Source organism: Trichosurus vulpecula, chromosome 6 (assembly GCF_011100635.1).
Source record: "Trichosurus vulpecula isolate mTriVul1 chromosome 6, mTriVul1.pri, whole genome shotgun sequence".
Lineage (NCBI taxonomy): Eukaryota > Metazoa > Chordata > Mammalia > Diprotodontia > Phalangeridae > Trichosurus > Trichosurus vulpecula.
This window is the reverse complement of record NC_050578.1, coordinates 230113542-230127759: the sequence shown is the minus strand read 5'-3', so window position 1 is coordinate 230127759 and position 14218 is coordinate 230113542. Positions and strand designations below refer to the sequence as shown.

Below are 14218 nucleotides of genomic sequence, written 5' to 3'. Positions count from 1 at the left end.
CTTCTCCAGGCCCAGCTGAAACAGGCCCTCCCTCCTTCCTGAAGCTGGCTATGAACACCTTAACCAAAAATGACCTTAAGCTTTCTCTGAGCTCTTATACCACTCTCTACTACTCATAAGTATCTTAAATGCCCTCTTAGATGGTAAGAACTTTGAAAGCAGGCTCACCACTTAGTAGGGTCTAAGTTTTATTGAGTCTCCTGAACATTAAATACAATTAACATTGGCTAATTAAAAACAAATCTGATACCCAAGGTTAGCTAAACTCTGCTCAGTCTTCCCAAATCAATTCTCCCCATTCCATCCCTCTTCCCCACTCAAACCAAAGTTTTATAAGCCTGTAAATTTGCTACCTGGAGAGAAGCAGGAAGGATGGGGGCAATGCTAATAAGTGTGAATGGGGTAGTTTTATTTTATTTTTGAAAGAATTCACAAAGGACATCTATCGAACAAAGTCCCAATGGCAATGGACCCCTACCCCATGCTCCCCACCTCCCCTTCCCCTTCCCTATCTAGAAAGGTTGCTTAAAAAGAAGAACAAGGCAGAAATATAGCTCCCAAACAGGAGAGGACTGCTTAGACTTTAGCTTTGCTCTACAGAGAGTGAGCCTCAAATAGGAAGAAAGTGCAGGGGAAGCATTCATAACATTTCACGTGGGGAATAGGAATGAAGCATCTTTGAATTATGTGAACATCTTTAATTCGGTGGCTCACAGACTGGGAGGGCCAGTCACCACTTAGGATGGCCACATCTGTATGTAGGAGAGCATCCCCTTGTTAAAAAGCAGTAACTACAAAGTTGTCTTAGTTCTTCAACAACACAACTGTTCAGCCAGCGCAGCTAAAAAAGCCAGCCACCATCAGCCATACATGCTTGCCAGCATGCTGCCCATTGCATATGGAAAACCAAATGCTCAGAACAAGTAGGCCTATGACAAAGCCAGCCTGTTATTTATATAATGAAGTTCCAGGATTCTGGTAAGCATTGACAGAGTTTCACCACTTAGTACTGTAAAATTACTTTTTTTTTTTTTTTTTTGCTTTTTAGCTAGAACAAAAACATGATTTATTTAATTTCTGGGAAAGTCAAAAAACTCCACAAAGAGTCTCAGGCAACTATAGGTGAAATATTGGCCAAATGAGGTATGTGGATTTGGAAGTGAACTTTCTCCCTATATACTAAAACAAAATCTCTTTGAATTTCCAAAACAAAATAGCAGGTGGGTAATCTAGGGGGGAAAGGCTGCATTCTCCAACACATCTTTTTAAAGGTCTTATTGTTTAAAAATTTCCAAAAGCTCGATTTTAAGGAGTGCCTTTTGACAGAACTTTGAAAATGGGCTACTTTATATTTTGGTGATAGCCTAGTACACATGATTTAGGTGTCAGTCTCAGGGTGCAGAATGAGACATATTTTTTGGGCATGGCCACTGTTACAAGACTTTTGTTTTCAGTTTGTATTTTTTTTTTTAGGGAAGGTGGGAAGAAGGGAATGAAAAAAAGATTTTTGTTAACTGAAAAAAAAATTTAGTTTAAAGAAAGAAGCAAATTAAAATGCTGGGTCACACTGCCAATAGGATTTCAGTAACGAGCCTTCTCAAAATGGAAAACAAATATAATATAAAAAAGTCTCTAACATTTTGATTTGGAGGAAGGGGATATGAAAATACTTGCTTTTTTTTTCTTTTTTAAATTTAATTTTTTTTTTAGACTCAAAAAACACTTGCTTTAAGAGCCATGCATTCCACTTGCAGTAGTACCAAGTGGAGGTGAGGAAAATTCAGCCTGAGAAATTTAGCCTTGCTCAGTTGGGCTCAGAGCACCTCATTAACAGCCATTTCCCCAAGTACTCTAGAAAAACACTTTCCAAAGCACCAATGAAACTCATGGAGGCACACTGAAAAGAGTAAAATTTGAAATGCCCCTTCCCATCTCCTCCCCGCCACCCCCTGCCCCCCAAACCGGAAGCATCTCTGTGTGCCCAATTTCTTTGTCTATTTGGGGTACTTAAGGACCCTTGCCAGGCCTGAGCTGGCTGGCGCACATAAAAGGGTTAAAAAAAAATCATGTTTGTGTGCTGAGGAGTTATCCAGACTGAGCTTTACTGTTGCATGTGCCAATGGTTAGAGAAGAAAAAAATCCCACCACCCCAACCGCCCAAGGAGGAGGAGAGGCCCAGAGAGCCTAGTGGAGTGTGGAGGCTAGTAGGGAGAGAGATGAAGGGAGGAGTGTGGAGGCTAGTAGTAGGGAGAGAGATGGAGGGAGGAGAGAGGACACATACAAAGAAATGTAAACAGCTCTCACATGCGGGAAAACTAGGTTACCGACTGGCAGCCCCAGGCATTCAGCAGTCACCATGGCAAACAGGAAGAGAAAGGCATAGCAACCATAAGGCCCCAAAGCAAGAAGCAGCAGAAGCAGCAGCAGCAGCAGCAGCGCATACCTTCAGCTTGGAATGAAAATCACGAGATTTCCTTCTGGCAAGAACCTGAATGTGACTAGACACCTGCAGGGTAGGGGGAGGGAGGAAACAAAGGAAAAGCCTGTAACCATGGAGATGAGAAGCCCCCTGCAACTGGGCCAGCCAAACGTACCTTAATGGCGGCTTGAATTTCCCGAACTTTCTTTCTTGCTAAGACCTGTATATGACTAGACACCTACATTGTTCAGATTTATGGAGGGGGAAAAAAACAAAACAAAAAACAAACAAACAAAAAAAAAGGAAATCAAAGATAAGGTCGCTGCTCCTGGAGGGGATGGGGTGGGGTGGGGTGGAGGGGTTCAGGGGTGGGGGACAGGAAGGGGCAGGTGGGGGAGGTTATTTGCGTCTTGACAAAGCTTTGTTGTTAGGGAGACACATTCCCAGGCAGACACCAAGCTCCCAGCACTCCTCTCAGGCGCTAAAACATCACTGGCTCATCACTGCAGTGACTTGGTTCAGGATCAAAGTTGGATCTGATCAGAGTTTGTCCCCCAAGCAAGAACATCAAGGACTTGCTGAGAAACTCACTTGGTTTTGTTTTAAAAGAGGAGGTTTAAAGATAATAACCATAATGATAATGATAACTAATAATAATAATAATAAATAATAATAATGTTGTGTGGTTCTTCCCTGACATCTGGGGAGGAAAACCTCTTGTTGCTCAGGAGAGATTCATTCTGCCTGAGACTGGGGTGGGGGGGGCTGGGAGGGAGGGAGTTTGATCCCATGAATGAAAAGCTTTGAATTCTGTAGCAAATGTTAAAATAATAGGGACATGTAAATGAGATCTTGAGGAGGAATGGCAATCCTCAGCTAGCCAGGCATTTTGGGCCCTTATAAATATCTTTAATCCTTCTACTCTTTAGGTATTGATTCTGTGCCAAGTGGATTTGCATATTATTACAAAGCTAAATGTGTGAATCCAGGCCAGACCATCCAGTTAAAAATGGGTGATGATAAAGACCACATGAATTTGCCTAACAAAACGATTGTTGGAGAGTTATCAGGCCCATTGGTACCTTAAAAAAAAAAAATCCCCAGACCACCTGAGTGTCGAAAAGATGCCAGGTTTCTGGGACAAAGTGACTGCCTTACAAATATATTTGGGGCTTACTGTGTAGCCCTCTGTAAATGTTAAGAATGCCCAGTGAGGGGGGCAGGAGAATGGCCAGACTTTATCCATATGTAAAACAAAAGAGAATTTTCAGAAGTCTGCTGGTGGCCCCCCAATTCCATCTTTCCATTATAATGGAGGAAGTGGGGCTAGATGCCATACACACACACACCACCCATTGAAAGCTAAGGATCTCCAACCCAGTGAATAACAGCCTCACTTCACATGTTGGTCTATTTAAAAAGAAAAAGGCTCCATAAATGCCTTTAAAACACCCCAGCTTTACCTTCCATTTCAAGTGTGTTTGGAATCTGTTCATCCTACTCTCCCCCAATGCAACCCTCCCTCCATGCCCTTTCCCCTGGTCTTCTCCATTCTTATTCTTAGGATTCTCTTAATTGGTAGGGGGGAGACACTGCCAGGGGAAAAACATCACCCACACAGACAATGGCTTGCCTATGTGTGTGCTGGCAGAAGGCCACCTTTTGTGCTGACTCAGCATCACTTTTCACACATGGAGCATGCTTGGGTAAAAGCTTCTTCACCATCATAAACACTAATGAAAGCAACTCATCAGTAAAACAGAGAACTGGAGTCTGTTGTTCAAGTTTAAAGGGGCCACAATCCCAATGGATTCCCCCCGCCCCTTTTTAAAGACTGATGCCAGGTTAACCAGCACAGTGCAAAAACAGCTGTTTTTCCCTTTAGGACTGTTCATTTATCAGCTTGCTCAAAGAGCTAGATATTAAGTAATCTGACAAACGTGATAAAACCCATGTCAGGTTCAAAAACTGAATTAAAATCTAAGTCTGGCCAGAGACTTAGGGGTATTCTATAGATGAAAGAAAAAGGGAAGCAAAGGGTTAAACAAGCCTGCAAAAGGCATGAAAAAACAAAACAAAAAAAAAAGTACTGACGCTACTTTGGACCGGGTCATTTAAGGGATAACTTCATTTCAACCCGTTACTAGGGACAAAGAACTGAGAAGGTTTCAGTTCCCTGGTTACCTAAATCATCATTCAAGTCTATGTTTATTGTCAATACCCAAGACAGGCAAGTATTGAAATAATGACTGATGTAGAATTGCTCGAGGACTTTTACACGTACATCACCTCGAAATTTATTTGGTTTGCAAGTACATTTGCATCTCTACTTTTTTCCAAAGTGACTACTGACGTACATTTCAGGAAGAATGAAAGAAATGGAACAGATTCTAGGAATACTTCCCCTGTCATCTTCTGCAGCACATTTCCCCCCCATACAGGGTGTAATAGCTACTCGTGCCAAAGGGTCACTGAAATGATGAACAGCAAAATCCAAGGCCATTTAAAACTAACATACTGAGATCTATGACGGGGGGCTCAACTTGGGAGCTCCTAGGAGCCTAAGCACAGACAGCCACTGCAGCCAAAATGCCTCTTGGGGTCATCATTCGCTGACATGCACAATTTCCAGTGGTAATGTTTTACCTGTTTCCTGGTCCGCGTCTTCCCTGTTCTGAGTTTGATGTATCTTGCTATTAACTCATTCCTACCTGAAACAAAGAAGATTGCACAATAAGTATTAATGAATTAAGGGTGAGTACCAAAGCTTCTAAAAGCTCTGAGGACAACGGAAAATCACCCACTGCAAAAACTTAACCATCCTTGCACACTAAGAACTGATGGAGAGATTGGCCAAGAATTTGGAGGGGGGGTGATGGGTTGGCATGGGTGGTGGGGACAAAAATTAAGTATTATGATACAGTTTTTGTAGGTGTGGGTTTTCATATGTAGAAGCAATGCGGTTTTCATCAATGAAAGTTTTGTGAGCACTGGTTGCTCAGCCACATAACATGAGTGCAAAATGATTTAACTCCAAAGCTAGAAGGGACCCCGATGAGCATCTGGCCTGGAAAAAGACACCCTGATACAATGGGAACAAATCTGGAGTCCAAGAACCTGGGTTCCAATTCTGCTTCTGACATTTACTGTGTGGCCTTGGACAAGTGAATCAACCTGCATTGGCCTCAGTTTCCTCATCTATAAATTGAAGGAGCTGGTCTAGAAAGATTCTGAGATCCCTTCCTGCTCTAGGTCTACGATACAATGAGACAAAACTAAACCTGGTCAGGCCAGTGAAAGAATCTAAGCAAGCACCAAGTGGGGTTCCCTTTTGATAACATGATGAATATAGGCTTGTAAATGGATTAAAATAGTGCTGTTTCTTCTAAGATTTAACATGATCACTGTTTTTGTTTATTCTTCCTACCCGCCACACCAAAACTAGAATTCATCCATACAGTCCTGCTCACAAGCCTCACAACAGAAAAGCCTTGTTCAGAATCAACACTGTCACACAACTACCATCAAAATGTGTCTGTGATCACAGCTGACAACAGCCCCCTCAGAAGCCTTATGGGAGGTGCTAGAATCATACATGGAGTTCATAGTTTGACAGGAGGAGGTATGAAGTCATCAGTAGAGCACCTTCCCCTCCCCCACCAATTTTGCCCCCAACTTTGGCAAAGAACTGTCTTTTTGGTTGCTGTTTGCAACACACAAATGCATCGTGGCAAGAAATCTCTTTTGCACATTGCCCGCTGAGTTCCCACCCATGTCCCCTAGAGAAAACATGATCATAGAACCATTTTATCCTGACATTTTCTCAGGCCAAAAGCTGCCCTGGTCCTGCCCACCTAACTCAGCCTTACCACTTGCTCAGCAAACTTGACACTTTGCATCAAATTAGGTGCATGCAGCCCAGTAGAGAACTTAGTGAAGTAACTTTTGGACTTCCAGGAGAAAAAATAATTTCCTCACTTCTGATCTGGCTCAACTCCCTTATATTAGAGCTGATAAAAAGTGGCCCAAGGAGTACAAATGACTTGTCCAGCTCCTAGTGTGTTATACTGGAGAAGGGGAAGGATAAGGGAAGGCAAGCTGAATGACCATGAAGATATGAAACTAGTATCAAAGTAAAATCAATCAAAAGTGATAGCCCAAAGACTTGGGTAGTCCTAAATCCTGGGCCAAGGACAGGAATTAAATTTATTTTTGGTCCAAACTATAGACCCCTCCCAGGCCTGGAATATTCTACCTCCTCATTTGTTTCTCATATAATCCCTGGCAAGAACCAGCTCAAACTCTGGCAGTAGACTCCCCCACCCCCAGCCCCACTCCAACCCCCCATTCTACTCAGTTGTTCTTTACTCTGGAAACACAGAATAGATAACAAAGGGGAAGACAGCTTTAGTGAGTAACAAGGGTAATAGGTAGCTCTCAGAAGGCTATTCTAATCTCACCCAAAGTCCTTCATTGAGAGTTTCAAGCGGAACAATGCAAATCATTTGGCAAAAATATACCTGGTGATTGTGTAAATGTCTCGCTCACATTCCTTTCCAGGCGCAGAGCTGTCATGTTACTTTCCAGACATATTGTTCAACCAAGAAACATCTAGGACCTGTCACATCTTATCCAGATCTCCAATGGCAAAACTGAAATAAGTAACATGGGCCAAAGCAGAGATGTGCTATTTTTTTTTTTTAAAGAATGGCTCCTTTCCCTCCTTTTGGTTGATTTCTTATTCTCTAGCCTGAAACAGTCAAAGTTCTTCTTGCCTCACCCTACTGCTCTATGGCAGTAGAAATGCTACCTTAAAAGAAGCGAGGCTTCCAGGTAGGCACAGGTATGGTACCAACCTGACTTACTGTGTCCAAGGATTGATTCAAGACTTACTTTCCAATGAAAGTGAAAGAATCAGTAGCTACTGAGTGCCTAAGGAAGTTGCTGGGAAGGTCACCTAAATTTCTATGGCAAATAGCTTCAAATTTTTTTTAAATGAATGTTAAAAACTGTTTTTACATGTAATTGGGGAAAAATAAAATATTCAAAAAAGAAAGAAAATGGCTACACTCAATTTTCCTTTTTTACTTTCTTGGTGTTACCTGTAATAACAAAGAACTTATATCTGATGCCAACTATTTGCAATTTGCTCAGAAAGTCTGGCGATGGCAGGCCTGGTTCTGCTAGGATGACCTAATGATGAGGACTGAAAGGTAAAAGCTGGCAGAGTCTACATGAGCAGCCTCCACCCTATGGTCGGATTTTACTGTTTGCCTTTTCCTGTGTTGTCTAGGAAGGTGATGAGCAATGAGAGAATCCCAAGAAGCTCTGGATTTCCTATTGTTCCACCTGATGGGCTTGTCTTGTCTTGTTTTTTCTTAGGGAGGTATAGGAGGCGGGATGTATTTCTTTCTTTCTTACTTTCTTTTTTTTAACATAAAGGATTTCCATTTTCCGTGCTAAGGGCCATGATGGATGGCATCAATGAACAAAATCCACACTAATCCCCAGCCCTTCAGCATTAAGCTACTCCTTCCTCTCAAACGCCTTTTACTATAACTTCTCCCAGTATGAACAGTTGCAAATGTGGAAATTCTCTTGCCTACCCTGTAGTGAAGTGGCTAATGGGGCAGGCATTGGGTGGGAAGCAGGATCAAGAAGCCAGGACAGGCAAGCACATCAGTTCTTAGACAATTAAAAGCTTGGCTTATCCTCTCTGCAGCTAGTTGGCACAGTGGATAGAGTGCCAGGCCGGGAGTCAGTAAGACTCATCTTCCTGAGTTCAAGTCCAGCCTCAGGCACTTACTTAGCTGTGTGTCCAGGGGGAAAGTCACTTGATCCTGTTTACCTCAGTTTCTTCAACTGTAAAATGAGGTAGAGAAGGAAATGGCAAACCCACTTCAGTATCTTTGCCAAGAAAACCCCAAATGGGGTCTCGAAGAGTCAGCCACAACTGAAATGACTGAACAATAACAATCATCCTCTCTCATGATAGCTCTCCTGAAAATCTGCAGTCTTTTATCCCCACCAGGAACTGGACAAAAAATGACTTCACCAGTATTACACAGAAAGTCACTGACATAACCAAGTCCATACGTAATTTCAGGAAAGTTAACTTCTGAGAATTAACTCTACTTTTCCACTTATCACTTTTAAGTCAGAGGGGCTGTCAAAGCTGCCCACATGGACCATTGCAATTCCTCCCAAGTCTAGGACTAGCCTTAGCTCAGGAGCCAGCAACATTTTAAAGGACAAAAGATGCGTTTGGTGAAAATATTAATAATCTGAAGAACTGCAACACACGCATTTTTTATTTTGAAATAAATGTATTATTAATGTTTCTCCATTGCCTAGATTTCATCCCTTACACTTACTTCCCCCTCTCATTCTTTTAAAAAAGAGAGGAAAATCCAATCAGCAAAACCTACCAATATATTGAAAAAAAATCTGACAATGTATGCAATGTGGAACACGCCCCTCTCCACCTCTGCAAAGGAGTGCAGATGTGTGTGCGCAGAGGGGTTATATCTTAATATTTTAATATCTAATATATCTTAATATATCTTTCCAATTGATGCCAGAAAAAGTGTTTCCAAATATGTTTGTCCTGGTTTACACATTAGCTGAATGTACTCATATGAAACACTGTAACAAGATCAAACACTAACTTGCCTCTAAAAGCTGATGGTAAGGTTCTATTCAAAGGTTCCCTGAAATGGAAGGAATCCTTATGTTTCAAAAGCTAAGCAGGGAAGGTGGAAGGTCTGTTAGCTTACCCCAAACAGGAAAGATACAGATTTAGTGATAGGCTGCCACTTTGGGATCAGTCTATTCTTGGGCAGAGAGGCTCATTACCAGAGGGGCTGGCTGCTTGCCTACTCACCCTGGAAGATTTTTTTTTTTCAACCAGACAAACCCATGAAACTTGTCAACTTGAACATGGAGGGTTTGTGAACCTGTATCCATCTAGGTATTGTCTGCACCGGCGAAACCAGTGATCTTATTTGTTATTAACAATGGCTGACAGGGTTGAGCTACAATGTCGCAATTCACCATTAAATAATGATAATAAGTAGCAATTATATAGCCTTTGGAATAAAGTCTTTTTTATTTAGTATCCTCAACCCTTCACAATCTGGATCTTCCCAGACTGAGTTCGTATTAACAGCTCACCTCAGCCCCACTTCAGCCAAATTGCCTTCTTATTGAAGCCCTCAGTGTACCTGCAATGCCCTTTCTCATCTCTGTCTCTCAGAAGCCCTAGCTTCCATTAATGCTCCTCACAAGAACCATCTCCTACACAAAGTCTTTCTTGAGACACTTCTGAGCACACACCCACACGTGATAAGTGCTCTCCTCCCCCAGAATTATTAGGTATTTACTTTGTATATATTTTGAATGGACTACTTTGGGTGTATGCTTTCCCCCAGGAGAGTAAAACACCTTGAAAGCAGGGACTGTTCCATACCTAGCACAGAGTCTAGCCCAGAAGGGGCTTTATAAAAGCTTGTTGAAATGAACTGAATTGATTTGATTTGACGAGTCACAAAAATGATGTCAGCCTTTAGGAAAAAGAGCACTTTCCCACTATGTAACTGCCCGTGGGCCAAGTATATAGAGTAGCATAGTATAGTGGAAAGCGCTCATGCACACGTTCTCAGGCGCGCGCGCGCACACACACACACACACATACACTCACTCATGCACATGCATGTATACACACATAAAACATGTAATGTTTAAGATATTTTCCACTTAGGCTCTTTAATCCTACATTCTGAAGAATCTTGATTATAAACTGATAAATAACTTTCAGATCCTTTTTAGATAGTATAGCTCATTAGAATGTTCAAAAGCAATTTCACATCTCACTTGAAACTAAGGGACAGATTCCTTTTAATTTTCAATGTATTTTTTTTTAAATCCACCATGAGTTAGATAGTAAAACCTACTGAAGCATTTAGGGTGGTGCAGTTTGGAATCAGGAAGGTGTGAGTTCAAATCCAGCTTCAGTCATTTACTAGCTGTGTGATCCTGAATACTAGGACCCCTTCCAGCCCTAAAATTCTAGGAATGCTAGGATTTAAATGGGTGACAGCACTTATTCACAGGGCTCTCTAAGTACTGCCCAGGAGGTGTGGTAAGTACACCTCTTTCATTACATCCAATGTGATAAAATATTTGGGATTTTTATTGTTTCCTTCTTAAATAACACAGGAACTGATGCAAACATAAGGTAAGATAAAGGCCTCCTGGCCAGTCTTTACTGCACCCAGGATGACCACAAGACTACCTGACAAAGAAGAGAGCACGTCTAAGGGAACACAGCAAAAGCTGCAGGGGGAAGAGCCGACAGAACAGAAGAGAGCCAGCTCCTTTCAATGGACTGTCTGCATGTGGCTGAGCCAGAAGGCTGGTGAGCTGTTGTGGGAATGGGAAGAGGCTTCAAGGTCATGTCTGAGGCACAGCAAATGGTAGGGTCTGTGGCTAGAAATTGTAGCTCAGAATTGCTCAACTTGGACAGCCAAAGATCTACTTTATAATTGGATGGAAGCAAAGGAGCCGCAAAGGAACAAGGCGGCAGGTGCCACATCCTCTCACTGCAGCCGCTGCCCTCCCCTAAGCAGTGACTCCGCACCGCTACTCAGGGCTGGTCTGTGCCAGGTCTATAGGGTGGGCCCAATGAGAGCTCTGAGACCCACCTTCTGCCCTCCTGTTCCCATTATATATCACTGATGGGATCAGACTCCCTCTGTTTTCAGGTTAAAAATTAGATTTTGGGGGCAAACTAATTCTTCTCACTCGTCAAAGGCATAGACTGACTGTGACCTTTGTTTCGGAATCCCCAGCACTTAGCACACTGGAGATTCAGGAATATCTGAATTCAGATCCAGTCTCAGACACTTACTATGTGACCCTAGGCAGGCTGCTTAACCTCTCATGCCTCAGGGTCACAAAATGTATGGCAAAGAATTTTATAAACCTTAATACAAACTCTTAATGCTATTGTTATGAATACGTGTTGACTGATTCTTTTCAGGACTCCAAAGACTAATATTATCAAACCTACAAACCTACTGCAGTCAGAAATCTTAAGTTTTGGTATCAAGTTGCCAAAATATATTTCAACCTCAGAATATATTTTTTTGAACAGAGGAGTGCTCAGATTTATCTGTAAGAAAAATTTTATGGCAGCAGTATTAAGGATGGACTGAAACGAAGTAGAAGGGAGATCTGTTGGCCATTTCTCCAGCCAGGCTATGTATGATGAATTCAAAGAATGTAAGTCATTCAAGATACACTTGGGTTTCATGAGGAGCAACTAGGGTTCTGTATTAACAGAGAGAGGGAGTGATTTATATCAGTAAATCATCATTCTTTTATTTAGACCAGGAGATCTTAGGAAGATTAACAAGGAAATGCTATTGGACAACCAAGAAATTCATTCCTAGTTATCAGAATGTAATAAATTCTGCACCCCAATACCACTTCAAACAAACAAACAAACCCCAAACCCTGCAAGGCAATGACTACCAGGCAAGCATTAAATAAGTCTCTATTAAGGTGTAAATTGTGTTGCAGTCTCCCTTCTTCCTTTATCAAGGGAAATTCAAGAACGAGACAGATCCTACCATATAAACGAACATAATATTTATTACAATTTCACTCTTCTGTCTTGAAACAAATACTCTACCAGCAAAGGATGCTCTTAGGAAGATCTGGTTGCCTACAGGAATAAAGAGAATTATGTTCATAACTCTTTAAAAGTCTAATAACCATAATAGCAACAACAATAACAGGAGGACTTAACATTTATGTAACATCTGTTATATTTATATAATACCTAACAACCAGGCATCATGCAAAGCGCTTTACAATTATCATCCCGTTTTATAACCTCTGGGAGGTAGGCATTATGATCCCCATTTTATAGCTGAGGAAACAGAGACAAACTGGGGGTAAGTGACTTGCTCAAGGTCACTCAGACAGTTGTTCGAGGTCAGATTTTACCCCAGGTTGCCCTGACTCCAAGCCCAGCACTCCGTGCACTGATATGCCACCTGGCTGCAATACTCTAGCTTTGCCAATTAGTACCTGTACATCCTCAGGAAGGTCACTTAACTAAGTGTCTTGGTGTGTAACACGAGAGGGATGGGCTCTAAGCGACCAAACAGGCCCCTTCTGACTCTGCTCTGGTTATTTTCCACTATGGTGCCCACCGGACACCGCAGATTAGTATTGGGGATTATCAGAAATGCTGGTTTCAGGAGTTTTCCAGTTGGTTAAAGCCATAGGCCCACCTCAAATGCCACTGTAGTTGTCCCCGAAACAAGCTGTCTTTATTCTTCTCTTCCCTCTTCTTTTTTTTGAAACAAACAAACAGGAGTAGTTTGGGAGAAATGGTATTAATTGAAAAAAAAATAAGAAAAACGAGCACCAGGCAAGTGTAATATTCTTTCAATTCAAAGTGCATTTGCAAACAGATCTGAAACCTTGGAGTTACCTCTGACTCTTCCTCTTGGCCTGATGTCTTATCTCAAACAAATAATTTATTGAGTGTTGTCCAGTTCTCCATCCTTGATAGCTCTTCTGTTTGTCTCCTCCCCTCCATTCCCACCGCCACCACTGTAGGACAGGCGTTCATCATAGCCTGACTGGAGAGAAGGTCAAAAGACCTCCCTTCCACTCCATTTCAATCCATCCTTAATGCTGCTGCCATAAAATTTTTTCTTATGGATAAATCTGATCACTCCTCCATTCAAAAAAAAAAATTAGTAGCTCCTTACTACTGACTGCCTGCCAGGTTAATTTCAGATTCTTCTGCTTAATATTCCAAGTCCTACACAATACTGTGTAAAGATACCTTTTCTAAACATCTCACATACCTGATGTACCAAAGCACCTACATCCCTACTTCCCATCATACCCTGTGTTCTTTCTCATACCTATGCCTTTTATACAAATACTATTTGATCAATGTGGAAATATCTCCCTTCCCTAATACTGGTCTATTGGATGTCTAGACAGTCTTCAGACGTCACATGTCATGTGAAATGCCAATTCAAATCCAATCTCTTCTAGGAAGACTGCCCTGATCTCTTCACCCCTCCACATCTCACTCAGACCTCAGGTCTACGATGTTCTACTAGACTTAGATTTTATTATGTATTACAGTTATCTGTGGCTTTGTCTTAGCCCCTCTTTGAGCCCTGGTCTATGAGACCAGGGACTAGGTACTAAACTTTCTATCTCTAGCACAGTGTTCTGGACATAATGGGTGACTAATAATAATACTTCTTGAGCAAAAAAGAATTTGCTGAAATTCCTGTTAGTTGACTATTTGTTTCCACTCACACCTCTGTCTGACATTAGGGAATTTGGACACAAATGATACTCAGTAGAATATTCATTTCATCACACCTATACCCTCTTTTGTCCATCTGGTCAATGTTTGTTTACTGAGCTCCCAAGGGGGAAGGCTTCCACATTTTATTCTATCAGGTATAATTTCATACAGCCCAAGCTCCATTATTTGAATTAAAACAACACTTTATTTTGAGGAAAGAAAAGCATTTTAAAATTTTGACTATTTTTTAAAAGCTTTAAAAGGCTATTTTAACAGAACAAAGGAGAATAGCCCTTCTCCTCCTGGAAAAGAAAGGGAAACAATCCCATTTAGTTCCATTTGGTCACTAAGAAGAAGACTAACATGGAAGGATATTTTTAAACTATTAACATAGCACCAAAGAAGAAAGGCAAACCCAGGTTCCCAAATTCAAGTTTGGTGTTTTCACTGTG

General features: G+C 41.6%; 1 protein-coding gene across 2 annotated transcripts in view; it reads right to left on the bottom strand.

The window, feature by feature from the left end:
* TEAD1 (TEA domain transcription factor 1) overlaps nt 1-14218 on the bottom strand; it is a 309672-nt gene that overhangs the window by 78573 nt on the left and 216881 nt on the right. For both annotated transcript variants that reach the window (XM_036763073.1, XM_036763074.1), the window contains exons 4-5: nt 5066-5130; nt 2444-2506 (exon numbers count right to left, since the gene is read on the bottom strand). In XM_036763073.1, coding sequence (XP_036618968.1) covers nt 2444-2506; nt 5066-5130 — 128 coding nt within the window. The remainder of the gene's footprint in view (nt 1-2443; nt 2507-5065; nt 5131-14218) is intronic.